Source organism: Penicillium griseofulvum (genome assembly GCF_001561935.1).
Source record: "Penicillium griseofulvum strain PG3 chromosome Unknown contig_80, whole genome shotgun sequence".
Taxonomy (NCBI): Eukaryota; Fungi; Ascomycota; class Eurotiomycetes; order Eurotiales; family Aspergillaceae; genus Penicillium; species Penicillium griseofulvum.
Genome location: NW_024467471.1, coordinates 95,389 through 122,066, shown reverse-complemented (window position 1 = coordinate 122,066; position 26,678 = coordinate 95,389). Strand labels below are relative to the sequence as shown.

Genomic DNA, 26,678 nt, shown 5'->3' with positions numbered 1-26,678 from the left:
CATATAGCCCTAAGATGGCGTGGCAATGGTCTCGTATGGCGTCAACGCGTCTAATTAAAAACCATTTGTGGAACTTATATTTATTTCATATATGCCACCTACCCCGGATTGAAGCACCAGTTTTCGATGTCGTGTACCATCGATATTATGGCGTCAGCATATGGGTTCGGTTAGGAAAACATCGGATATCTAGCACAATAGGAAGGCATGCGTATTCCGCTATGAGCAAGGTGCATCTGGTGTATACTAGTCACGACATAGTTGGATCTAAGACGACATCCTACGCCAATCTACCCTGACTTGTATAGTAAATTTGAGCCTATAAATTGTCTTGCGCCGCTAGGACTCAGAAAAAAAGATCCCCAGTTTAAATATCCCTATAACGCATTGATCGTCCGCATTTCTACACGCAGTTCCCCATGCAGTCGATATATTGACCCTCTTACGCATAGCTGTCACCCCAACGTTAGTCGCCAACTTACCAGAGCCACAATCTAGAGCGACGAGATTGGAAAATGACAGATGAGCAACTACATTCTCCTGCCAAGCTGTATTCGAACGGTGAAAAGGCCACCGTTGATCTAAACGTTCACCAGCTGTATAATGGCACAACTACTTCCTCAGACGGCGAGGAATCCGACCCTGAAGCACAGGCCAGCACGCTCTCTCACCATATCGTCAAAAACGGCCAGCAAATTCTTATCATTTGGACTCCGGAAGAAGAGCATTTTATAGTTCGAAAACTAGACTTCCTTTTCCTACCCATATTCTCGGTCTGTCTTTGCGTAATATTTATGTCGCATGTTTTCTTTCCTCGCTAAACCTCCTTTCAGTTGATATTTACGTGGATGGCAATTGATCGAACTAATGTATCGAGCGTGCTGACCTCCACCTTTCTTTCCGACACATCCATGACCCGGGATCAGGCCAACACAGGCGTTTCTCTACTCTGGCTCGGCATTGTCTTGCTCGAAATTCCCTCAAACGTATTTCTCACATGTCCCTTTGACTTTGGAATATTAAACCCGCATCTAACTGAATGAACAGATTATCCTTCACCGCGTGGGTCCCCACTACTGGATCCCCGCCCAGGTCATTGTCTGGGGTTTAGTGGAAGTACTGCAGATGTTTGTGACTACTGCCAAAGGGTGGTATGCCGCACGGCTCTTCCTTGGGCTTGCAGAGAGTGGCTTCATTCCTGGGAGCCTGTACATATTGTCTACATGGTATGCGCCCAAAGAGCTCACGCAGCGCACCGCAATATTCTTCCTTGGGCCGGCGTTTTCTGCTGCTTTTGGGTCCCTGATCTCGGCGGGAGCATTGACGTTACACCAGCATGGGGGTTTGAATGGGTGGCAATGGTCAGTCTTTATTTTGCTGCTTTATATGCGTATGATTGCCGTTAACGCGTGAGTAAATTGTATAGGATATTTGTTATTTGTGGCGTCTGTACAATCGGCGAGTATCTGCAAACATCCCCCTACTGGCTACGTAGCTAACAGCACATCGAATTCAGCCGCAGGTGTCTTGGCTTTCACCCTTGTGCCCAAGTCTCCCTACTGTACGGGGCATCTATTTGGTGGTCTGATCCGTGTACGGGGCTGGCTCAGCGAGCATGAAGCTGATATTCTCGTCGCACGTCAGGCCCGAAATGAAGACCACCAGATAGGCGGGTCGAATCTCAAAATCGCGTGGAAAGACATGTGCGTTCCTCACTAACTTGACATATACTACAATCCCGACTAATCCGTGACTACCCATAGAACTGATGTCCTTTTCCACTGGGTTACCTGGCCGTACCTGGTTGTGTGCCTGGCCGGCCTGCAATCCACTAATGGACTGAGCACCTGGGGTGCATCCATCATCAAGTCGCTTAACTTTAGTGCAATACGCGCTAACTTGCTTAATGCTCCAGGAAGTCTGCTAGGCGCAATATTTGGAATTGTGTTGTCGGCATTCGTCGACAGGTCCAGTCGGTTTGGGTACGCAATCTTATTTTCGGCTGTGTGGACTCTCGCGGGTCTAATTGCACTTTATGTAAGTCTAATTTACGTCGCACTGCGGTACAGTATGGGGATGTTGATTTCTTGCAACAGTGTCTTCCAATCACCTCTAAAGCATCGTGGTCTTTCTATGCAGCTTACGTGGTCACCCAATCAGCTCCGTGAGTGATCGTTCAAGTCAACAGTTGGAGGTATGAACTTACTAGTATCCGGCAGAAATTGGCAGCCAATCAATGTAACCTGGTTGTCCTTGAACTTTAAGACGCCCCAGAAACGTGCAATTGCATATGCGATATACAGTAAGGACCCGGAATCCAGGATGGTTGTCAAAGAGAATGAGTGCTGACAGACGACACCATAGTCGGATGCTCTAATCTAGGCGGCACATACGGCAACCAAGTATTTAGAGCGGTGCGTACTTCTTCGCTTAACGGAGGATATCCAACTGACATTGAATATAGAGCGACGCTCCTCTCTATCATACCGCATGGATTGCCTGTATATCACTGGGAGCAGTTTGGCTCGCTGGAATTATCACACAGACACTCGGTTTCCAGTGGGCCAATCGGGTTTTTGCAAAGAAGTTGGCAGATGACCCTGAGTTGGAATCGGAGGTTACATATATTGACAACAATGGGGGAAAGTATCGCTACTATTGGTGAAAGCAGGATTCGGTCACCGTCCTCGGCATGAATCATAAAAATTTTGTCGTCCAATTTCAGTGAGAATCATAATTAGCAACACGATATAGCTATTTGCGGGCTATGGGAGTCAATTTCTCGCTTGTAAAAGATATATAACTCCGCTCCCTTGGCATATCTTCCGGAATTATCTCCTATTTCTTTCAGCCCCCGTTCCATAATTTGGTAGGCTATCCACACTGTTCTACAGTCCGTGTCTGTCTACATTGTCATTGTGCACCCGCGATGTAGCTAACAAAGACTGGCTAGTGTGACTACAACTCAGCGAACAGTACAAGGTATGTTGTTATTTGAATTTGGATACATGTGCGTCAATATGTTATCAAACAGTGCCAACGAAACCTCAGCACATTGGGGTTGAGGGGAATAAACGGTTTCCCCCTTAATTGTTTCTCAGCCCGCTCTCTTGAAAACATCCAACGTATTGTGAGAACATTCAATTTTTCATGTCGTTGCCAGTTGGCTGCCGATACCGAAAATATGCCGAGACACCCGTTTCCCATGGGGAGAATAACCTAGCTGCTGCTGACGTCAGTGCAGCAATAGTCTGATTTAAATGTTGCGCAACTCAAGACAATGCGTGTCACATACAAGCTACCCTCGAGGCTGATTACGCTCGAGCTCAAGAAACCGATCTGCTGAACCTCTTGCAGCGCGGATGCCCATACATTCCAGACAAATTCCAGCTCGGTCGGTTCGGAAGATTAAAGCTCAATTGATTCGGTTATGATCACTTAAATTGACCAATCAAATCCAACGAACCGATATCAATCAATCTAGACCAGATCAACGGCCGTTGGGTGGGCTCCTTCAGATGATGGGGCTCTCCATCCTGACGAAGAAATGAACTCATAGCGGGTCCGAGAGAGCGATGAGTTATTCACATATTCACAATGCATATCTCAATTTTTCTTGTTCAATCGACTCTTACTCATCGGAAAACAAAAGCGCGACGATCACATTGCAAGGGGTGAGGTCTAACAACAGCGCCTGTACGCGCCAGCTGGTCGAACATAACCTCCCTTGATCGAGTGAAAGAGGAAAATTGACAAATTGACTGAGATCGGACTTGGTTTTGCTGCAAGGCTGGTTCCTTAGCTTACCGTCCACCTGCATACATGTCCGCGAAATTGGGCGAGGTTCAGTGTCACAACGAGGCGATCGTTGCAGATCAGGGGTCTAGCGATCAGCTATAGTGGGCCAGATTGATTTTGATCGCCAATCAAGGCACCGCAGCCGCAAGAATGTACAACGAATATGTATCTGCTTAGGATATGCTGTTATGTGTCCAAGAGCCGGACCTGAAGATCGGAGCTGACTTATTTAAAGCGAATATCTGCTGCCAATTGGTGTCTCCGTTCGAACAGGTCAGTTTCCCTTCGACACATCGCGACAATGTTGTTCTCCCGCCATGCTCTTCTGACCCCTTCGCTCGTTTCGCTGCTTCTGACAGGAAGCGCGGTCGCGGATGACGCGAGAACAAGAGCGCGGGATGCCCTCCAGACCCTTCAAGGCTGGTATAACCCCCAAAGTGGGATCTGGGATACATGTGGCTGGTGGGATGGTGCAAGCTGCATGAATACAGTTGCAGATTTAGCTGCCCTGGACCCATCAGTGATGGATACAGCGAAATATGTCTTCAATAACACATTCCACGTTGGACCGGTGTCCAATCCCAACCCCGGGCCCGAGAAGAAGACTGTTTTCACTCGCGACAATCAACCATCAACTTCCGTCAATGCGAGCCTGTGGCTTGATCAAGCTTACGATGATGATGCATGGTGGGCCCTCGCATGGATTGCCGCATACGATGTCACCAAGGAGGGGACATACCTGGAACTGGCCGAGGGGATTTTTGAGAGCTTGGTATGTATAGACGATAATCTGTATTTCAACCTGTGCTAATGCTTCTCAGGCGGACGCATGGGGTACCAACTGCAGTGGTGGCGGCCTTCCTTGGAACCCGACCAGTACATATGTTAACGCGATTACAAACGAGTTGTTCCTTTCTGTCGCAGCACACCTTGCAAACCGAGTCCCGGACAGAAAAGCATACTATGTCCGCTGGGCTCAGAAGGAATGGGACTGGTTCACATCCCAGGCTTTCATTAGTGAGAATGGCACTATCAATGATGGCCTCTTATCCAACTGCCAGAACAATGCAGCTACTGTGTGAGCACTGTACTTTCCATCATCTTCTTTTTCCATCCCTAACTTTCTGCAGATGGTCGTACAATCAGGGAGTTGTCCTCGGTGGATTGGTTGAATTGAATAGAGCGGCACCCAATAACACGTACCTACCCTCGGCCAACAAGATCGCAAAGGCAGCCATTGCCACATTAGCCGATTCGAATAATGTTATCCATGAGTTCTGTGAGCCACAATGCCTTCCAGATGGCACACAATTCAAGGGAATTTTTATTCGCAACCTAAAAATGCTGCAAAAGGCATCTCCGCATGATATTTACCGGAAGGTGATAAGCAGCTGCGCGAACAGCATCTGGGATAATGATCGCAATGAGAAAGGGCAGTTCGGTGTGAACTGGGCTGGTCCTATCCAAGCGGTTGTGGATGCATCGACACATAGCTCGGCCCTCGATGCATTGGTCGCTGCTGTTGCTGCATTGACTAATTAGCCATGGGATACGATGCCATCTCCTATTTTCTTTCGGCCATTCAAGTTCACGGGATTTCAAGCGATCTTTTGGATATAAATTCTTTTCTTTGCATATATGCCAATTATCACTCCAATATTCAAGGTTCCATATTATATTCTCACTTTCTAGTATCTCTTTGCTCGATTTGTTCAGACAGATCGTTGGGCGGCCTGAGGTGTATTGTAGGCGGGCTAACGGAATGATGAGCGTGGAGGTTATTTCCAAGTTTCTCAGTGTTGCGCCCTAATTATCCGGTGTTCACATTGTCGACCTTCTTTCCCACCAACCATATTGGGAACAATCATATACCTCGGGATGTTCGGGGCAAAGTTATTGACGAAATTAGAAATTAAAGTTGGTGGTTCGGTGTTGGAGCCATGGAACCGTGTCCATTGACCCAAGGAAATACATACTATATTTTCCGAATTGATACCTGTTGATATAGGTAGAACCTGTGCTCTGAGCATTTTTCTTTGGATGGAGTGGTTGAACACTGCGCTCAATGGGCTATCTCATCCACTGGAAATGTTCAGTAGTAAGAACTCACGTAGCATCGAATCCAACATATGGGAGCCATACCCTATCTGCCACTAGCTTTGATAATTCCAACTCCAAACTTGGCAGAGTGTAATAATGTTATCCTTGTCCCTGAACATACATGCAGCTTCCATTGAGAGCACCACGGATGATATCCTGCCACTGCTCTACTCCAAGGCTACCCGTCAACTTCCAGGAGATATCGGATTAGGCGTGACCCGAAACTCCGTAGTGCATGGAGTACGGAGTCCTCGGAATGCCAATTGCTCGCGGATTGTGTGTTGAGCTTCGTATGCAGGGTATGCCAGCAGGGTTGCCGTGCGAGGCCTGAATTCCAGGGGCAAAATCATGGGACTTCCATTATAGGTTGGACAAATCGAGGATTCCCAGCTTGAAAGGGCTGCATGTCACAGTTCCTGATAGATTCTCATTGGAAATTTGCGAAGTGTCTAATAGTGCACCATTAGAGGTAATACTTTGCAGCTTTTCCGCTGGGCAGAAGATGACCTCGATTTCCATCGTGCCATTCACACCCCGCGTCAACCAAAGCTGCTTGTTTATCAGATCGACTGCCCGGATAAGATATCTGGCCTTGACAACAACCAGGACCCCATAACCCAGTAGCTGTGTGCCTTTTTTCGGCAGAGGAGATATACCTCGAGGTCTGCTATCCGAATGATAGGTGCAGCTGGTGTAACATGCCAATGTACAACCCAAACATATCCCGATTGCTCTATCTCAATGCCGCCTCCTTCGGCGATGGTTGACTTTTGAAGTTGCCCAAGCCGAAACCCATGTGTTTTTCCGGCGAATCCGTATAAGCTCAATACACGTGTAGACCCTGACCCGCCCGCTCATGTGAATATCTCCACAGAGGTAGATGAGATTAATACCGCCGATATCGCGATCTGTGACGTTGGATTTGGAATCGCATCGGTTCGCCGTCAAATGGCCCACCAGCCGAGGAATATTAATGTCTCGTATATTGGTTCACGGTGCGAGGGTGTACCGAGAGTTATCGGTTGAAGTGAAGTCGGAATATCTGACAAAATAGAAATTTGTGCGCATGTCATCTTCAAGTGACAGCTATGAAGGATGGTGTGCCATGAGTACCATTCACTGGGAGATGAGGAATTACTGTTAAATAAGTAGGAGAACTTTTGAGGAAGGTAGCCTCGTGTTTGTGTTCATCGCATTTCTTGCAACAGATCGCCGTTGTTTCTGCGATGGCTGTACCATATTCGTATGATGTATACCGGCTCCCATGGCCAAGGCTGCCCCAGGCTGAAGGATATGGAATAACCCAGCCTGACTTGTCGCGTGGAAGAATTTATCTTCCAAATCCGCCGTTGATGCCGTGTCTCGGGTTCTTTTCAACAAGGCTCCGATCCACGTAGAATGTAATGACGGTTGATCCCATGCTCTTTATTGGGGTACGTCAAACTAGCGATCTGGAACTGGGAGACGGGATGTATTGAACCCCCTAGAAATTATCATCACCGGAAAGCTACAACATACGACCGACCTAAGCGCTTCAGAATCCGAACTACACAAAATGAAGTCCAAGACTCCATCCTCTCTACAACACCTCCGCTAACCGATAATCAGAATAAATCTCTTCCGTCTACCACCCCAGGTTTTACCAGGCAAATTACATCATGGCGATCTCATTTCGCCATCCTACAACTTATTTCGAGCCACTCGACATGACATTCCCCTCCAACACATCCTGGTAACTATCAATCAGCAAATCCCTGATCGAAAAATGGCCTCCCATGTCAAGCCTCTCGTCCTACATGCCCATGCCTCAGGGCCAAATCCAGTCAAAATTGCCATGGCGCTCGAGGCACTCCAAGTCCCATTCGAAGTGAAGCAATGGGACTTCAGCGACAACCCGAAAAGCGGCGTAAAGGGTGCAGAGTTCCTCAAAATCAACGAGAACGGGCGCGTTCCTGCAATCGAAGATCCAAACACCGGTGTCGTCTCGTGGGAATCCGGGGCTTGCATGAACTACGTCCGCCGTGTGTATGACAAGGGTAACACGATCGGGCCGTCGGGCGACTCGGCGCAAGATCTCGTAGATTTCGAAAAGTGGGAGTATTTCCTGTTGTCGACGCTTGGCCCAATGACCGGGCAAACGAATTGGTTTAAGTTGGTGGCTTGTGACTTTCACAATATTCCCAGATGATGCTGACTCTTTATTTAGACATTTTCATTCACAGAAGAATGAAGATGCACTGCAACGATATACGGCCCAAACCTATCGTTGCTATGATGTTCTCGAGGGACACTTAAAGAAGACTGGTGGTGAGAGCATTGTGCCCAGTCGTGTTAGTGCCGTTGATTATCATTTCGAGCCTTGGGTGCGCCTGTATTCTTTTGCTGGCCTTTCGCTTGACAACTATCCTATGATCAAGAAGTGGCTTGGACTCATGGCTGCGCGGGAAGAGGTTCAGGAGGCATACATCAAGATTCAAGGTAAAAAGTGAACGGGGACAATAGGTATCATATTAGGGACGTACTTAAATAAGAACTAACATCAGTTCGCCATCTGTGCAATTTACGATAAGTCAAAATAGAAACACCAAGTATAAAGTATATATCAAGTTCCTATTCTTCGATATCTGTGTCTTTGCTATCCAGTCAACAGTACCTTCGGGACATCGATGAGATATAGCAGATATGCCTTTCCAGAGTGCGATTTGCCTGGCATCTTGCCTCCACGCACGTTGACCTGCATGGCCTGGTGCACAAGCTTCGGCTCAGGCATTTTCTTGTCCCGCTCAGTTCTCCACTTCACAAACTCGTCCTCTGTCGAGTCATTCTTGATGTGCTTATTGTTCTTTTCCTGCTCGCCGACCGTCACATATGGCAAGGGATCGCGTGCTGTGTATTCATTGGAAGGAGGATAATCATGGCCCGTGTATAATCTCGTTTCCGGCGGGAAAGTAAGAAGGCGCTTCATAGAGCGGAAAAGTTGCCGAGCATCGCCACCTGGGAAGTCACATCGACCACTGCCAATATCCGGGTTAAACATGCTATCTCCCGTCAATATATTCTCCCCTATTTTGTAGCCTCCGTGGTCTGGTGTATGACCTGGGAGATGGAGGGCTATGCTGGTAACGTCGCCAATATCGAATACTTCGTCGGGCTGGAAGAGATGGTCGAAGGCGTTCTCGGTTTCTTTTCTCGGGATGTGATATTTCTGTGCAAAGTGACTTTGGAGGACTCTGACATTCTCGCCGATGCAGATCTGTGCGTGTGGTTGCCCGCGGGACCAGAGAGTTTGTTGGATATAGTAGCTGGCTGTGAGGTGGTCTCCGTGGGCATGTGTCTCTAGTAGCATGGTGACTGTATATCCATTTTTGAGAACACATTCGATAAGTCCATCTGCAGATTCGGTGGTAATGAGGAAGTTGGCGGGATCGTAATTCAGGACTGGGTCGATGATGGCCGCCTCTTTCTTTTCAGGACAGGCTACCACATACTGCCAAGAACAAGTCTTGGGCTCAAAGAAGGGGTGAACTCTCGGTTCTGCTGCGTTGGCCATGTGAAACTTGAAGGAAATCCATATAAGGAAGAAATAAATATTTTGTTCCTTCAGGCGTCGCCCAGGTGGCTGATCAGAATTACGTATGTATAGATCATCAGTGCCACTCCATAGAAACATCACAGTACTAATAAAACTGAAAGAGAACACCAAATGATGAATTTGAATAATGGATGGTAAGGACAGTGAAAATAATAGCCTGCTTTTTAAGCTATCTACCACATGAGATTGCAGAGTATCAAAAATAACCAGCAAATAGTTGTGGCTAACGAATTCTTGAAAATGAGGTCTTCACCTTTCTTTCTAGCCCATGAAATGTCTTTTCTTAAATCTGTCCGTTTAGTGCTAGCCATCGACCCATTGTTTTGTCAAGCAACTGTCCTTGCAGTTGCTGATCTTTCACACATACGAAGACATCTCAAGTAAGAGAGATTGTCCGTAGGCATGGATTGCGAAGTTTTTGTTTCGCAGGGATTTTGATCGATTAGAAATACATAGGCGACAACCCCTTTCCAGTAGAATCGTCACTGACGGACCATTGATCGATTTCGCTCTGGTCGCTTGGCACGTCCCATCGAGCGGTTTGAAGATCAAGAGTGTGAGCGGTTTGGTTGAATCGACATTGCCAGCTCTTCACGGCCTTGCAACCGGGCTTCTGGCATAGGTGACCCATGTAACATTTGATCGATCGGCAAGCCCCGGCCCGAGTGCAGGGGTGTTGGAGGAGCATGTACCGCAAAACCTCAATGATCACGTCAGAGACATCGCTGTGGTCATAGGTACAGCTCATATCACCGCATTCTCCCGACAAATGGTAGCTATTGCAGACTTTGTGCTCCTTGGCTCGAGCGTGATATTCATCAAATGCCTCAGGCGATGGGTGGGGATAGTATGGGTCGATACGGTCGCCGTCTTTATTGACTGGAATGAATTCCTCTGTCTTGATGCTCGGCAATGGGAGCATGGATCTAAGGAAATCCTCCGAGCGGCCGACAACTGTAGGGGAAGACCACAGCTGTTTAGGTGAATCGCCTGAACCCGGATGCTTAGGAGGTGGCTGATGGTTCATTGACTGGTTAGGCATAACATGTTGCTTATTGCAGCCATTGCCGAACTTGCAAATACCCTAGGTCGCTGTCAGCCAACAACCTACTCACCATGACATGATGTGATCGGAAATAAGTACCTTCTGGAAGTGCTTGCAGACTGGCTTGGTAGTATTCCCACCATTCGCGCCGTTTGCGCCATTAGAAAGGTGGTGCACACCGTTTCCACCATTGAATTTGGCCGCAGTGGGAGACGCAGACGCAGCCGGGCCCGTAGGCGGTTTGCTGTTAACTAGAGGAGTAGACATGAACACCGAAGGCAATTCTCGGATAGGGAGATCCAAGGCCTCGAATTCACGATGAAAACCAGCAGCTTTGATGAGGGTGATACGGTCACTTCTGCCTCTATAGGGCGTCAGCAGGGAGCCGTATCCAGTGTCGTGGCAGCCGGCAAAATAGATATGGCGGCATTGATTGAGGTCCACAAAGAGACGAAACATTTCTTGAGATCGCAGCACATGTCAGTATAATAACAAGACTATTCTTGGCAAATAGTTCAGTACCTCTGATCTTGAAATCACTGCCTTCTTTCTTCTCTGCAGCATCGACATAATCGAAAAGTTCCTGCGCACGGGTAAATGACGAAGTAAATGGTGACATGGACCGAGCCTCATGGCCCATAAGCCCAGCTCGAGCTAGCGCCTTTGACAAACCGAGAACGTTTGCATAGACACGGACCATGATACGACACTGTTCTGCCTGCATTCCCATTGTCGAATGCATAAGTTCTTTGACAGAGTCACTCAGCTCGCGGGCTGCATTAATGCCACCTTCGCTACCATGCCTGAGGAAATGCTCTTTGAACTAAAGAGATGTCTTAGTTGATCGATTTGGATCCCGAGGAAAACAAGATAGTCTCACCAGATATCCGTCTCCGTCTACAAGAACAAGAACAAAAGGGTTACGGTCCTGGATGATTGTTAGATTGTTACCCCTCGGGCTTTCTGCAAGTTTATCATTTCCTACCTGGCCTCTGGCCTGTCGTTTGTATTTTTCTCGGCCTTCTTTAACCTCTTCGTAGTCGCTTTTGAGCGAGCTGTAATCATCTAACAAGCTCTTAAACTTGCCCAGCAAGTCCTGTAAATTGTCATGTTGCTTTTGTTGCTCTCGTGATAAAGATGCCAGGTGCCCATTTAAGGAATCTATATCAGAATCCCTCAGCATCTTGTCGGAGGTACCGGGACGGCATGTGCCAGTCCCACAAACCAAGTTGATTCAAAGCAAGCTGCCAGCATTCGATTGGGATTCGGAAGAAGAAGAGTCCCAAATTTCCAAGCTGTGAGGTGAGATGGAGAGCTATGGTGGGGAAATTTGTTTGACTGTTTGGCTCGTTGGGCGGTCAATGGCCGTTAGGCGGCATCAGGTGATCCTTGGCAGATAAACACGATCGTGGTGTCACGTGTCGCAGCCAAATGAGGACTAGCGTCACCGGTCGTTGTCCCCTATACGAGTTGCAAACAACGCATAGGGCTCACCATTGGTAGTCCCTACTTTGAAACCTTCCAATTTCCAATATTAGCTGAGACTGTAGCATCGTTTCCTTTTACCATGTTTTTTTACACATCACTTGTCTCTGATAAGACTCCGACAGATGAAGTACAGAGATCCAAACATCATTATGCGAACATTTCGGGCCATCCTATGGCATTGTACATACTATCTATTCATACTAGTTCTAGTACACTAGCATACACTTGTTGCTTGATTTATGAAGAACTAATGATATGCAAAATCCCCTCCGTGTCTGTAGGAAATGAAAGGACAATTATAAGAGACGAACAATACAGGGGAGAGTAATTACAAGCAGGAACTGGCTTTATTAATTTGACCATAGGGAAAAGTACTCCGTATAAAACAGAGTTAATTGATTTGCCATATTTCAGGGGAATTCAGGCTGGAAGACCGTGCATCGTCATGGTCATGTGCGGTCAAACTAGACAAACAAAATCGACCGACATTACTGCGTACAGTCATCTCATTGTCATCTCTCTCTCTTCTTTCCTCTCATCCCTTTTTCCCTTTGTATCCTGCTGGAACGCTCGTCGGAACGCAACAATCCTAGTACTGGGGAATTGCCGAGTTCACTCTTTATCAATTGGACCGCAGTTCAATATGATGACGGACAAAGAAGTGGAAAACGCTGTTAGTGACCTTAAACGATATGTCGCCGAGCTACGAGCAATTCCCAACAAAGTCAGCAAGTTTCACATCTGCGACTCCGAAGGTGGGGGGATACTGGACTGGCGCATCCCTGACAGCCAGTCAGAGGTATTACGCTTCCATTCAGAGACCGAATTTCACAACTATCTCACTAGGGTTATGACGGATGATACTCCAAAGAAAAATGTCAAGTCACATGGCATCCCACACAAGATCGTTTTTACGCATGGTGATCTAAATCCTAGGAACATTCTCGCTGAAGATGGCAGGATCACCGGCATTATCGATTGGGAGAATGCGGGCTTTTTCCCTGAGTATTGGGAGTACACCAAGATGCATTACACAGTTCGCAGCTTGAGTCGGTGGCTAGTTGATGTGGTCGAACAAGTATTTGGGGGCTACAGAGATGAGCTGCACGTGGAGAACATGTTGTCTGATTTAACAGGTCCTTTTTAAACCCGACCTACGTAGGTCTAGGCTTCATATATAGCATGATGCAAATTTTCAATTTTGTTTACGATGCTGGTAGCATCATCCACCTTGTAACAGAATGCTATGGCCCCTTTAGGATTCGCGGGTTGATCGGTGGCTAAGTTGCCCGTGCATTGCTATATCAAATCTAAAGTGAGCATCATCCACATCATACGCTGCTATCCATGTCTAGTAGGTCAACTGCCTAAGTCAAAGATACTAACGATCTTTCTGGCCTACCAAAGACTATAGTAGCATCGTCAACTTCGTTTACAGCACCTAAAGTGAAAAGGGTGCCTCTCGCAACTCCCACTCTCAACTTCACATGCTCCGTCTGGAGATCCTATTGTAGGTGAGGATGGAGGCAACAATTTCACTGCTATTTCTACGGCGTCTCAGTAGCTGGGTTGGCCGGGGATATGAGAGGCGGAAGCATCCGCAGATCAACAAATTCCTCCACGACTCGTAGAATGGATTCAGTTGAATCAACAAACCCAAAGTATCCCAGCTTCTTGGCTTTGGCCATGCTGTCATTTGACTTCCAGTCAGCCCTATTGACATTCCGGATAGGCGTTTGCACTTACCTCAAAGAAATCGGAAAATTCATAGCCAGGGCAAAGTCAGTGAAGCCAAAGACCCGGTCAATATCCCTCAACTCCTTGTCAACCAATCCTTCCTTCTCCGCAATCTCCGCCCACGCCTTTTGAACCTCCGGTGTCTTCGCCCAGGTGGCAAGTCTGAATCGGAAATGGAACGCACCGGGTGGACCATAACCACGCGGTGGATCATGTGGCATGGTCACAGTCTCATATGAAGCTTCGCTGCTTGTATCGGGACCCTTCCAAGGCATCTGGAAACGCTCAGCGAGTTTCGGCCAGAACTTTCCCCATGTGAAGAGGCAGTCATCTGCTGCGTTAAAGATCTCATTTTTGGCTTGCTCGGTCAGTACAATCCACTCTGCAAGGTATCCATTTGCCCGTGCGCTTGAGATGGACACATTTGCCTCCCATGCTTCGACGTCACCGGGGTATTCCAGAGGCCGATTGAGATAATTTTGAACTGTGGCGTAGATTGCCAAGGGGTAACAGAGGTTCATGGCTGCATCTGGGACTGCTCCCGCAATGTGAGACGGTAGAGTAGTGTTCCAGCCGATTTGGTGTTTCTCAGCGAAGGCTTGCAAATAGTCTTCTTGGTCGTAGTAGAAGTTAGGTCCAGCCAGGACGCGAGGATCTGATTCCACTTGAGGGCAGCTGGTGGGACCTCGATGGATACCGTAATACTTGCCCCCCAGCTGTAGCAACACACGTTTGGGGATTGTGTTGTTCAACTCCAGGCTCTCGAGGAAGTTGACAAGAAGTTTTTCTCATTGATTTTAGCTGTGAATCAATTTTAATGGCGTTATATGAATATTCACTTACTGTTCACAACAACTAGCTCTTCTTGACTCCAAACTGTTTCTCCGGCCTTGGGCGTTGGTTGGGCATACGCAAAGAAGAAGACATAATCTGCACGAACTCCCCTCTTTGCTAATTCTGCCGCAATATTTTCCGGCGATTTCAATAGATCAACCGATATATGCTCGACATGATCGGGCCATGAACCATGCGGCGGTCTTCGAGACAGAGCATAGATCTTTTCCCACCGAGGAGATTCACAAAGGACCTTGAGCTGATGGTTTCCGGAAATACCATTCGCTCCGGTGATAATGGCTGTGAGGCCCTTAACATCTCCAGAGATGACCGGAAGACCGTGGTAGATATCTTTGGAGTGTATCTCTAACATGCTGAATTGCCGCAATTTTGTAAAGAGTCTATGAGGTGGGCAAGTTGACAATTTTCCTCGGTACTTATTATATCTTTGCTTCGCTTAAATGATTTCAAATCAGCTTTGATTTCAAATCAACTTTTGTTTTCGTTTCAATACGCTTGTTTTTCCCTTGAATTTTGTGTAACAATTACATTCTTAGGGGGCCGAACTTCAATTGGCAGAAAGAATCTGAGCTCTGAACATATCTAAGCATGTCCATAGCTCCCTAAGCATATTCATAGCTCTTTGCCACACGGTCCCAAGTTATCCAACTGCCACTTAATGAGTGAACCTACGGTGATCATTATATCATCTACTTACTTCGTCTTCTTAGCTACCTAATTCCTCCCCAACCTCTACTCAAACCGTCTTTCGCAATACTTCAGAACATCTCATGGCCATAGGTCGCTTGACGCACCTCAAAAGAATTTACCGATCAAGACCGGATAGCTGCGAGTACTAGGATCTAGTCAAGGTACCATTACATGTTTCAAGATTCGTAACCTACTTGGGGATATATATATGGGGTAAGTGTGGCCTAACTATGGTTTCTATACATGTTTCTTGGATTGACCCTCACCATTTTGACAGATACTATCTACGGTCAAAACTGTGTTTTCTTACACAACCATGAGAAAGCCACGAAAAAGGTTGATGTTGAGATCTAATTTCATAGAGCCAAGACAAATCGGGGTTGACACCTGAGATCTCTGGCAACTTAGCTTGGGGTGGGGCAACGCTAAGCCCATCTGGGTATGCAAGATCCCGAGGTCCAAAGCTCAGTTCACAGCCCCCACGCCTTGACACATTGAGTCTCGTCCGTATGTACCCTGCCATACCGGCTCGGATGAGAACAACCAGTCATGTATATGCACTAGACCCCTGGATAGTGCTATAATTATTCCTTTAAGAGTGCCTAAGAGCGCGCCTAGAAACCATGTCATACAAGGTGAAAGAATGGGTAATCAACGCGTGGGCAAAATGTGTAGCCAATAAAAGTGTTGCATTGTGACAAACTCACCCTTGCATCCCCATCGTTCAGCTTGTCAACTTGTCCTTCTTCTACCTGAACTGAATTTTACTCGGTGAGCCTACCTCTTAGCTCATGAAAGCAGTAGTAGACGCGGCAGTCGAACTATGGTATGTGGAGTGAGCTAGACACATACCTCGGTAGGGAATAAGGCAATATAAAGCGACACGCTAGTCAGTGCTGTGTGACTTATGATTGTACTAACCAGGTGCATCGAGTCGGTCGAATACGAGTCGATCTAGGATCGAGAACCCCCCACTAAGTACATACGCTAGCAGATCACGGGAAAGCCACGTATAAATACCTGTTTGTTGCAAGAAAATTTTGCTGCGAAATTATCAAATTGTGTACAGTTGACATCCATCTTTACATATCTACCTCCTGTCGCTAGCAAGAACCGAAGAGACAGTATTTGCAATGGCTGTTACACAAGGTCTCTGTGACCCCGCATTCAACCGCGTCCGTGAACTTTTGGAAGAAAGATTGACTTCGGGAGAAGAGATCGGAGCATCGCTGTGCGTCAACATCGACGGAAAGAATGTCCTCGATATATGGGGCGGTCATACAGACCTCGCCAAGTCGCGCTCCTGGGAAAAGGACACCCTAGTTGTCGTCTTCTCATCTAGCAAAGTAGTCAGTGCGCTGGCTGCGCTGATCCTCGTTGATCGCGGCCTACTAGATGTCGAAGAGAAAGTCTCCAAATACTGGCCAGAGTTCGCAGCCAACGGCAAAGAAGACACAAAAGTGTGGCACATCCTCAGCCACTCCTCTGGCCTGCCCCACTGGGACAAACCACTCCCTATGGAGTCTATTTACGACACCAAAACTTCGACTGAGATGCTCGCTGAGCAGGCTCCGTGGTTCAAGGCCGGGGAGGCATCCGGCTACCAGTTGGTAGACCATGGACATTTGATCGGCGAGCTGGTGCGACGCATCAGCGGCAAGTCGTTGAAGCAGTTCATTGCAGATGAGATTGCGGGTCCATTGGGTGCAGACTTCAGTCTCGGTCTTGCCGAAGAGAAATGGTCGCGCACGGCAGATATCATTCCTGGTGCTCCTGTGGAGCTGCCACCGGTCGACCCGCAAAGTGTTGTGGGTAAAGCCTTTAGCAACCTGACATTTAAGCCTGAGGACTCTGAGACACCCGGGTTCCGGGCTACTGAGATTGGCGCTGTGAATGGGTTTTCTAATGCGCGGGCGTTGGCCCGGATTGGTTCAATTGTGTCCTTGAAAGGAACGGTCGATGGGAAGCAGTATCTTGGACTGAAGACTATCGACCAGATGCTTCAGGAACGGGTTAGCGGCGTCGATTTAGTGTTGTTTATGAAAGTTCGATTTGCTCTTGGAGTGGCCCTGCCAGTGCCGGAAGCTGTCACCTTCATCCCCGAAGGGAACATTTGCTTCTGGGGAGGCTGGGGTGGATCTATGCTGGTCATGGATTTGGATCGTCGCATGACTGCTGCTTACACGATGAACAAGATGGGGTCAGGGATTATGGGCAATGAGAATGTCAAGGCGTACTTCGATGCGCTTTATGAAATTGTGGGAGAGAAGAAACCTTCTGTGTCCGTATGATGTATGAATGTATGACTCTCGTTTGCACAAATTGAACAGTCGTGGGCATAGTGTCATTTTCAAAAATTAAGCTATTACTGCCTTCTTCTGCCGTTTACCTATAACACCGAGGAGGAGAAAATGTCTTAATGATAGCTGAATATAATACCCGAGAAGACTACCAACTAGGCTAGCAAAAAGGCCATCACAAGGACGCATCAGCAAGCGACTATTCTGTAGTGTGATTAAAACAAAAACCTTCCTACATGTACCCAACAATCACGTTATGCATTCACAGATATCTAGGTACTTTAACATTAATAATCCGACATGGTGATCGCATCATTGCTCAACCAATATGCGATCAGGTAGACTTCTTGGCCTTGGAAACTTGGTACTTGCTACCACCAGTCGTCTCGGTAAACACTAGCTCATCTCTCTCCCATACCAACTCCACCGCAGCACCTGCGGGGCCGGCAAGAACAGTCAACAGAGCAATCTTAACCAGCAGACTGGGCCAAGATACAGTGCTGAGGATTTGTTTGTGAGCAACGGTATACAGCGAGATAGCCCAAATCAGAACACCTGTAGAACCAATTATATGGTCCCATCGAAGGAAAGCATGGACGCCGTCACCGACATTATCAACAGTCAACCCAGACCAAGGGAGAGGAATCGAGAAAACATTAGTCGGGTGTAGGGAGCCCAGGAAGCGGTCTTCAAACAGAACCGGCACTATGACGGTTGCCAAAGAGACAACCCATGACACAATGTGCGACAGAGATGCATTGACAAACGCAAATGCGTAGACCCAGCGCAAGCTAGACATGGTTACCCGGCTGTTATTTGAGAGGAAAGGAGATAATGTAAAGTAGGCAACCGTGGTCAGAATAGACACGTAGGCGGGCCAGGGATGCCAGATGGCAATGGCGATCTGCTTTAGGTCCACAGAAATCACAGAGGGGGCGGGCAACGCCATCACCGCGGTCGGCACCATGTATCCGACAACAAAGATCAAGGGCAGAGCTGCGAGAACTGCTCGCGGGACGCGGATATTATCTGCATCAGGACGGCGCGCAGTGATCGAGCAGCCCAGCTGAAGACCACATGTCAGTGGGATCCCAAAGGCAAAAGTGAATACTTGAGCGATGAGGCCGAATATTGTGGGGCTGAATCGATTAGTCCGCTTATCATTCAATATATAAGGAATCAATTTATGGGGATAACATACTACGCGGCTATTGTGCCAGAATTTCCCTTTCTCCAAGATTCTAAAACGATCAAAGTCCAGGTTGCGCCGAATGTACCACTAAATCCAACACCATGAAGTAGCAGACCAGGGTTGTGGCCATCGAGTGTCGGGTAAAAGAATACAGTCAAAAGGGCGAGTACGTGGTCGACTGCCTCGATCCCCGTGTAGACTGTTCTCAAGGGCGCGTTAATGCTGGGGAGGGTGCCGAATTCGAGGGATTTGCGAGCTAGCGCATCGAGCCCATTGATGGAAGCGAAATAAAAAACTGTGTAGAACACTAACGCGCTCAAAGAAAATAGTACGTATCTCATTGTGAAGTTGTGTAGAGTAAGGGAGATACCTACTCCCGAGGTCTGGGGTAGCCGGGAATCCTACGGAATGCTAGGTCGAATCGAGAAGTTATAAATGGCGATCGCAGAACTTGGGACTTAGTTTCTCCGTAACCGCTATTTGCCGTAAAACCCAGGGATGGATACGAAGGGCTGTTGATTTACTAACCGCTCTGACAAATTGTATTAATATACGCACATTCTTAACATTGGAGACATGTGATCTCGGAGCTTGATTTCAGTCTTGACTTAAAATTCCCACTAGGGTTTAGTGGTAATATATTCTGTATTGTTTCCACGGTATTACACCATACATAGTACTTGTAATTATCTGTATTTTAAGGAGTTGGATGGACTCTGTTTTAAACGTATTATCCATGACATCAGCCAGGAAGTTCCTAGAAGTCTCGTCTAACAGTCTAACACACGAGGGATCCATGTGGTCATATTAGAGGAAGTAGACTAAGGATCAAAGCGAGTGTGGTTTCTCAAAGGGAGGAGGAGGGTAAGAATATCTCAATAGAGCTACCTACATGTGTAGGGAGAGACCTGTTGACTGCTGTTAATAATATATGTCTTCGGTCCTAGCCACGTGTTAGCTACCCTGGGGGTTCCCTTCGGCCATGATGTAAGTTAAACATTCAAGCAATTTGCCATCCCTCAGCTACTATGTCGTCAAGGTTAGCACTAAGGCAGTTTCTCTCCCCATCGTAGAGCTGGAAGAACCCGGTGACTGCGCCGTCATCGCAGTTAACAATTGGTGCTCCACAGACACCATCAGCAATTGATCCGTTCACAACTCCCCAAATTCTCCGGAGGGTATATGACTGCCACTGCTGAAAAGGAATTTCGGGGTGTCCAGGCGGACGCATAGGCTTCTCATACCGTCTCGCAAATGCGCACAAGCTTAGTAAACCTGAACTCATACCGTCCACCTCAGCCCATGAACCTGGCTTGACATATGTGCCTTCTAACAAACCCCGCGGGGGTTCTGCCTGAAAATAACAGGTGTTTCTAAACTTCGCAGACACGGCAGGGGTCATTTTAACTAGACCAATATCCAGCTCAGGTCGTGTGTCAATCACGTCTCCAATCTTGTCATGGTGAACATACGGGTGATAAACTTCGCCAGAAAAAAGGAAGGCGTGGTTTGCGACAGTCAGGACCTCTTCTCCCTTCGAATCGCGGAGTTTTACTCCAGCAGACGAAGCGCTAGTTGCTGACTCATAACGGGAGCCTGGTAAGCCATAACCAGACTCTACTCGGCAACCAGGTGAAAGGAATGACTCTTGGAGGTAATTGAAATGGTCTTGAGGCAACGGTCCGAAACTGGTTACGGATTCGCTTGGATCAAGTTGTCGGGCCCGGGTAAGATTTTTTCTGGTCTCGTAAAACGGGCTTTGTAAATGATGGTAGAGCGCTGTACGTCCAGCAACGACTCCCGGGAGTGATTGGGGTTCGTAAACACGTCCATCGCCGCACTCAAGCTCCACAACAGTCCATGAAGGTAGATACGTAACCGCCCGTACATTGGCAAGCGGTTCTAGGGCTTTGAGAAAGGCGACGCTGTCCACATCTGAGGGAAATTCCATTGGCGGCCAGTGTAGATCAGGGCAAGGGTCCGGTAGCCGTGGGTTAGGATAAGGTGCATCGGGAAGCGGCTCAGAAAAGGTTTCGCCAGTTCCAACAAACATCACTGGCATACACCCTAGTGTAAGAGGAACCGGCTTTGGTGGGTTGTCGGTCTCAATACAAATGATCCAGCCAGTGTGCAAAAGCTTTCGATCATCAAACTTATTATGAATCCACTCAAATTCGTTTCTCGTCGGCACACGATATCGGCGGTTTATTTTATCCCACAATGTGAAAGGGGCCTTGTCATTCATGTGCCTAGCGCCCCAGCCACCTGGGTCTTGCCATCTTTGGGGTTCTAGGTGAGCATAGGGGGTAACTAGTTTCAGATGCTGGGTTATTGATCTCTCACGAAGGGGGCTTGTTGCGGAGTCCGTGTATATGTCTATCCAGGGTGAGCTTTCCTGGATTCGTTGTACCTGTGGTGATTCTCGGACGGCCATGATGGAATAAAATCTGTCTTAAGGTAATGTGCAATTACAAGGAGTTGCTATGGGATGATAAGTTGTCTTGTAGATTGTTGAGGGGGACCAGGAGGGATCATCATTGGGTAATTTCCTATTACGTAATCCAGTGGACAGGCCCCGGGGCCCGGGGTGAGGGATTCGTCCCTCTTTCCATTCTTTTGTTTGAAGAGACCGGGATATCAGACAGAATCGGGAGTTTTAATCAATTCCCTTGTTACGTAAAATCATCTTTTTTCTTTTCCCAGAGATACTACAGCACATTCCCCCGTTGATTGGGACAGAAGTAGTCAGCTTTGGTGGACAAGTGACGTCTGAGGGAGAAAGAGGAGACCGTGGTGACGGGACCAAGCTTCTTATCGCGAGCTACTCCTTATAGCTGACAGAGTTCTAGACGTCAAAGATCAGGGAAAGGGTCGTAGCACAGCCACTATCTATTCTAAGGTCGATGGTTCCGATACTCTTCATGCTAGTGACTCCTGGTTGCAAGCTCGAGGCATCATGGCCTCTTGGCTATGGTGATCGATGATTGTCTGAAGGATCGCAACGGACAATACTCCCAGTACCGCGATAACTCGACGACCACTACTGATGTTATCATCAACCCATATGCCACTTAATGAGGGGTCAAAATGTGGATCGTTCTACGGGATTGGGATTCGTGTTGGAATCCATTCAACATTTGATTCTACCACTGTATTTATTATGTACCCAAGTTGGAATTTATTTAACATTCGATTCCTTCACTGCTGTATAGATCATGTCCTGTGGGTACTGTGAGATGATAAAGGCCTCGGTGTCAAATCAATGTAGTTTTCTCCGTTCTCTCTCGGCCTTCTCCCACGGAACAACCCAGTATATGTACGTATAATTACGGGAAGACGAAACGATGTGTGGTATTAAAACAATATGATCATTCCCGTGGCATGTACAAACACCCCTGAAAGACACCATAGGGTGTGAATAGTAAGTCAATAAATACATAAATGAAAATATACAAAATGAACACATCCGCTGTAATGCCATGCAAATTAAAATCACAACCATACCGCAACTCCCCTCCTTCATCCTCCAAATATATACTTATTTACTCAGACTTCATTGGTGCAGTGGTGGGCTCATGACCCTTCTCAAGAGGCACACGTTCTTCGGACCCGGAAGAGAAAGAAGACACAGGCTCACCAGCTGCAACTCGGTCCTCCGCGTACTCCTCATCGGCCTTCCAGAAGTCCTTCTTTCCATGGGCAGCCCGGTTAACCCAGGGCGGGAGGAAACCGCCCTTAATCTTCCAAGACCAAGGATCAGACTCATCCTTGTTCGGCGGGACGATGCGACCTCCGGTGATCTTCTCAAGGCACCATGTGAAGCCGTTGAGGGTGATGTAACTGGTGATACCAGCAATAAGACCGTAGGCAATGCTGTATGTGAAGGGCATGATAGCGATGGTGAGGAATGCGGGGATTGCATCACCGTAGTACCGCCAGTTGATGTCAGCGGCAGCCTTGGCCATCATCGCACCGACAATCACGAGTGTGCAACCCGTGGCCCAAGGTGGAATGGAAGCGAAAATCGGGGCGAAGAATACTGCGACAAAGAATGCAAGGCCGGTGACGCATGACGTCAGACCGGTTTTGCCGCCTTCCGAAATACCAGCGCCGGACTCGACGAATGCTGTGACTGGAGGGCTGCCGAGAAGGGATCCAATCGAGATGGAAATTGCATCAACCATGTAGGCCATGGCACTGCCTTCGAAATCCTGCGTCGCCTCGTTGATTGCGCCGGCAAATCGAGCCATGGAGTACATTGTACCTGTGGTATCCAGGATATCGACGTACTGCAAAAATGTTAGTCATGAACTTGTGCCTAAATAGAGAATTTGTGACATACCAAAAACGTGATGAAAGCTAGTCCAAACTGGCTGCCCTTGCCAGAGAGGTTCCAATCCTGGGCGAGCAGAGTATGCCTGATAGGATGGAAAGTGACGACTTGCTTGAAGAAATCAAACTTGCTGGTTCCGAGGTCGGTATAGGGGAAGAAAGTGACGGGTGTAGTGCGGGGCCAAGAGATAATAGAAACCAACAAAATGCCAATAATGACAGCACCCTTGATACGGTACATCATGAGCAAAGCCGTCAGAATACCACCGCAGAAGATACCAATCCACATGGTGGGATTGCGCATCTTATCGCTGCTATCGCACAGGCCGGTCTTTTCGTTGAAGCTGATACATCCAGCCAACTCAATGGGAGTGTCGACACCACCCTGAACCAATCCAATACCAGCACTATAGGTCAAACCAATCAATGCGAGGTAGAGACCGATACCGACACCAGTTGCGAGTTTGATGGATTTTGGCAGCGCACGCGCCAGCCATTGGCGCATACCGCACAACGTCAAGCCCAGGAATACCCATCCTTCCACGAAGACAGCCGTCAGAGCAGTCGAGTATGAGACCATGCCGGAACCACGAGGTCCAACAACAGTGTAGGCAAAATAGGCGTTCAATCCCATTCCAGGTGCGAGCGCAATAGGCAGATTGGCGAAGAAACCCATGCAGAAAGTCGAGAGAGCGGCGATGGCGGCGGTGGCGGTGACAAGATCACGGTTGATTTCCTGAGTGCACATAGCGTATTCGGCATTGTGTGCACAGAAATCACCCATGTCTTCCTCGGGACACACGCAGGTTCCACCAGTTATAGAGGTAATATTACTGTTAACGGAGATGATGTATGCCATGGCGAAGAAGGTGGCGAGGCCGGCACGAAGTTCAGTGAAGAAGTAGCTTCCCTTCCTCTCTCTAGGCTGAAAAATGTGTCAATGCATTGCGCGTGGTATTGACGCTGCGGTCGCACGTCACATAGCACGCAGTATCACTTACATGGCCACAGCCCTCCAGACGAAACCATTTCCCCACCGGACTGCGGGCAACCCGCAGGTTGGTGTTATGCACCCAGTTACTGAAAGCCATTCCGAGATGCTATCACGTATATGGATACAGCGAATTCCGAAGACGCTGTCGTCGTTGAGACGCAGTATTTAAGGATGTTACAATAGACGTAGGAGTAGAATATAGGTTGAAAAAAAGAAATGGGTAAATCTCAATCAGGTCTCTCGGCCAACCACATTGTGCTGATAAGAGATCGAAAAAAAAGAAAAAAAAGAAAAAAAAGAAAAAAAAGAAAAAAAAGAAAATTCGCCTCTGCCACTTCCAGCTTATTCTCCGGTTCTTTGGGCACTTGGCGGCTTGGCGGGAGATGTTTCACCCGTGAGATGCCGTATCGAAGCCCTAATTGGTTGTACGTTTGCCGACAGCATGGTCCATGGGTCAACGCTCGGCAAGCCGGCGTGGAAGATGTCAAAGAAAAGAAACATGAAATTGTTATTTCTAGATGAATAGTCAAGTGGATAGTTCAGAAGACACAAAATTTTATGAACTGCCAAGACCCCGATGCCATGCGGTCAAAGCTCTTATCTCATAAATTAGATGTGTCCCGAGGTGATTGAAATGTGCAGTTCGCGATAAGCGGAGGAACCCGATGACATAAGTTTAATCTGGAGAATCAGATTTCAATATTCCAACTTTGCATAGCTCTAAGATATCCGGGGAACGGCCATATCCGATCGTGTGTTATCAATGAATCTCACCCGCAGATATCGGGCTTATTCGGTCTGATGGCCTCCATCAAGGTGCTTACATTGATAGCTTCCCCCTCGAACCCGGGGAGACTAAAGGGGATGGGTCAGCCTATGCCCATTGAGGCGCTATGCCACGTGCATGTGCGAACTCCAAGCTACGGGGCACCACATAATCAATTCGCCCGTCTCGTATTGATTTCCTGGATATACGCAGAGTAGTATATCTAGCTAATCCACATTATGGGCATCCACCATTGCTCGCTAAAGTGCAGCGCACGTGATTGGCGACTAACTAGCTATGTGTGAGCTACCTCCCTAGAGGGCTTTCAAGTTCATCCAGGTGGAAGTCTTTGTTCATACTTTAGTGTCGTCGGCAAACAATAACTAAAAATAGTACTAATATCAGCTACATAGGGGCATCCTTCGGATGTCAAGATCAATGTCATATATTCTAGGTTATTTCGTACATTTTCTCCTAACTATCCGATGTCTAGCTTGTCATTTTCCATTGGTGTAATAATAAATTTGCTGTTACTTATGTGGGACAGCTATTCGAGTAGACTGTCAAGTTTCCGTTGGTCAATGCTACAAAAAAGCCGCAAGATCGCAGCTCTACAACCCCTACCTGTTTCATCCATTTTTAAATAAGTCAGCCCTATGGAGTAGGCAAACTTGATTTATGAAAATGTAAAACACGAAAGACGCAATACACAGATTCAGTCGACCCTTTCGACTTTCCTGCAGGGGCTGGCTCGAGGATTGGAGCAAATTTAGGCCTCTTGCGTAACGCAGTTCCCCACTTAATATATACCAAGAAATTGAAGCCTTGCATATTAACAGCATAGAACGAAAGGTAAGGCATAACCAGAGATGGGATTTTTGTTGCATTAACTGTAACAAAAAATAATCATAATCCGTAGGGAGTACTGGGACGCTGACGGTGATCTCCCGAGGTAAGAAAAACAAGCTCATCGAAATATGGGCCCCGGAAACAAATAAGAATAAAAGGATAACGTGAGAAACATAAACTGCATTTTGTCCGCTAAGAAGGGTGATCTTCAGTGCCACTAGAATTATGGAGCTTGTTCTTTTCAAACCCTAGCTAGTTTCACTTGGGCAAAGCCCATTAACACTTAGCCCTGCGGTGTTATGCGTTAATGTTAAGTTGAGCGTCAAGAACAACGAAAAGAAAAAGTTTCCTATAAATATATATATTGTTTTCAATGTGCCTCCACCCTCTCGATATGCACATCAGATTCTCTAGGGGCCTGTGGGAAACCCGAAACAGATGATTCACCTCTCGCCAAGCCCAGAGGAACATTTGTCTGACAGGGGCTATATGAATCGACGTATCGGCCCTAGTTTCAAGGGGTTGGCATGACCCTTGTACCCTGTCAGTTGTATTGAAGCGTGGGGCCACCACCAAACCAGCAAATGGCAATGATGGCAACTGGCATGCTTAGCCTCGCACGACCCTAAAAAGGATTCCCCGAAGCCCAATTGCGAACCATCTAATACTTTGCGTTGTCCACCCATCACCACCCACTTTATAAATACATAAGCGCTTATTTTCCTGAAGACAGGTGTGTACTCCTCGGTGTCGCCTAAATACAAAAGACTACCCATGTCGCTGTTACGAAAACTATGGATTAAACAACCCCACGGGATGAGGCAATCTAAGCGCACCCCCTACGGGGCTGTACCGGTCGAGGAAAGTCACAAAAATCCAACGTCTTCATCGGAATTTCATTATTATACAACAATCGACCTTCCCGAGGCTGGCGAACAGA

At 47.5% G+C, this 26,678-nt stretch overlaps 11 protein-coding genes across 11 annotated transcripts; 5 read left to right on the top strand and 6 right to left on the bottom strand.

Moving 5' to 3' along the window:
* Nucleotides 1-515: 515 nt before the first annotated feature.
* Nucleotides 516-2,665, top strand: PGRI_011000 (Major facilitator superfamily domain, general substrate transporter; the record flags this gene model as incomplete). Its single annotated transcript, XM_040788813.1, has 9 exons — nucleotides 516-773; nucleotides 834-986; nucleotides 1,048-1,409; nucleotides 1,503-1,703; nucleotides 1,764-2,037; nucleotides 2,097-2,164; nucleotides 2,220-2,302; nucleotides 2,365-2,414; nucleotides 2,465-2,665. The coding sequence occupies 9 exons, from the start codon at nucleotides 516-518 to the stop codon at nucleotides 2,663-2,665; spliced, it is 1,650 nt and encodes a 549-aa protein (XP_040645766.1).
* A 1,434-nt stretch (nucleotides 2,666-4,099) lies between these two features.
* On the top strand, nucleotides 4,100-5,340 carry PGRI_010990 (putative glycosyl hydrolase; the record flags this gene model as incomplete). The annotated part of the gene is made up of 3 exons (XM_040788812.1): nucleotides 4,100-4,570; nucleotides 4,620-4,876; nucleotides 4,929-5,340. 3 exons carry the CDS (start codon nucleotides 4,100-4,102, stop codon nucleotides 5,338-5,340), a joined length of 1,140 nt encoding a protein of 379 aa, XP_040645765.1.
* A 2,323-nt stretch (nucleotides 5,341-7,663) lies between these two features.
* On the top strand, nucleotides 7,664-8,387 carry PGRI_010980 (glutathione S-transferase family protein; the record flags this gene model as incomplete). The annotated part of the gene is made up of 2 exons (XM_040788811.1): nucleotides 7,664-8,049; nucleotides 8,105-8,387. The coding sequence occupies 2 exons, from the start codon at nucleotides 7,664-7,666 to the stop codon at nucleotides 8,385-8,387; spliced, it is 669 nt and encodes a 222-aa protein (XP_040645764.1).
* A 146-nt stretch (nucleotides 8,388-8,533) lies between these two features.
* Nucleotides 8,534-9,448, bottom strand: PGRI_010970 (MBL fold metallo-hydrolase; the record flags this gene model as incomplete). Its single annotated transcript, XM_040788810.1, has 1 exon — nucleotides 8,534-9,448. One exon carries the CDS (start codon nucleotides 9,446-9,448, stop codon nucleotides 8,534-8,536), a length of 915 nt encoding a protein of 304 aa, XP_040645763.1.
* Nucleotides 9,449-9,932: 484 nt separating this feature from the next.
* Nucleotides 9,933-11,789, bottom strand: PGRI_010960 (Zinc finger, CCCH-type; the record flags this gene model as incomplete). Its single annotated transcript, XM_040788809.1, has 6 exons — nucleotides 9,933-10,574; nucleotides 10,635-10,996; nucleotides 11,058-11,358; nucleotides 11,416-11,463; nucleotides 11,521-11,631; nucleotides 11,733-11,789. 6 exons carry the CDS (start codon nucleotides 11,787-11,789, stop codon nucleotides 9,933-9,935), a joined length of 1,521 nt encoding a protein of 506 aa, XP_040645762.1.
* Nucleotides 11,790-12,666: 877 nt separating this feature from the next.
* Nucleotides 12,667-13,170, top strand: PGRI_010950 (Aminoglycoside phosphotransferase; the record flags this gene model as incomplete). Its single annotated transcript, XM_040788808.1, has 1 exon — nucleotides 12,667-13,170. One exon carries the CDS (start codon nucleotides 12,667-12,669, stop codon nucleotides 13,168-13,170), a length of 504 nt encoding a protein of 167 aa, XP_040645761.1.
* A 400-nt stretch (nucleotides 13,171-13,570) lies between these two features.
* PGRI_010940 (SDR family oxidoreductase) lies at nucleotides 13,571-14,967 on the bottom strand (the record flags this gene model as incomplete). The annotated part of the gene is made up of 3 exons (XM_040788807.1): nucleotides 13,571-13,712; nucleotides 13,770-14,547; nucleotides 14,604-14,967. The coding sequence occupies 3 exons, from the start codon at nucleotides 14,965-14,967 to the stop codon at nucleotides 13,571-13,573; spliced, it is 1,284 nt and encodes a 427-aa protein (XP_040645760.1).
* A 1,471-nt stretch (nucleotides 14,968-16,438) lies between these two features.
* PGRI_010930 (serine hydrolase domain-containing protein) lies at nucleotides 16,439-17,596 on the top strand (the record flags this gene model as incomplete). Its single annotated transcript, XM_040788806.1, has 1 exon — nucleotides 16,439-17,596. The coding sequence occupies one exon, from the start codon at nucleotides 16,439-16,441 to the stop codon at nucleotides 17,594-17,596; it is 1,158 nt and encodes a 385-aa protein (XP_040645759.1).
* Nucleotides 17,597-17,939: 343 nt separating this feature from the next.
* Nucleotides 17,940-19,138, bottom strand: PGRI_010920 (uncharacterized protein; the record flags this gene model as incomplete). Its single annotated transcript, XM_040788805.1, has 2 exons — nucleotides 17,940-18,744; nucleotides 18,807-19,138. 2 exons carry the CDS (start codon nucleotides 19,136-19,138, stop codon nucleotides 17,940-17,942), a joined length of 1,137 nt encoding a protein of 378 aa, XP_040645758.1.
* Nucleotides 19,139-19,797: 659 nt separating this feature from the next.
* On the bottom strand, nucleotides 19,798-21,042 carry PGRI_010910 (uncharacterized protein; the record flags this gene model as incomplete). The annotated part of the gene is made up of 1 exon (XM_040788804.1): nucleotides 19,798-21,042. The coding sequence occupies one exon, from the start codon at nucleotides 21,040-21,042 to the stop codon at nucleotides 19,798-19,800; it is 1,245 nt and encodes a 414-aa protein (XP_040645757.1).
* Nucleotides 21,043-22,339: 1,297 nt separating this feature from the next.
* On the bottom strand, nucleotides 22,340-24,220 carry PGRI_010900 (NCS2 family permease; the record flags this gene model as incomplete). Its single annotated transcript, XM_040788803.1, has 3 exons — nucleotides 22,340-23,086; nucleotides 23,140-24,054; nucleotides 24,131-24,220. 3 exons carry the CDS (start codon nucleotides 24,218-24,220, stop codon nucleotides 22,340-22,342), a joined length of 1,752 nt encoding a protein of 583 aa, XP_040645756.1.
* Between the last annotated feature and the right edge of the window lie 2,458 nt (nucleotides 24,221-26,678).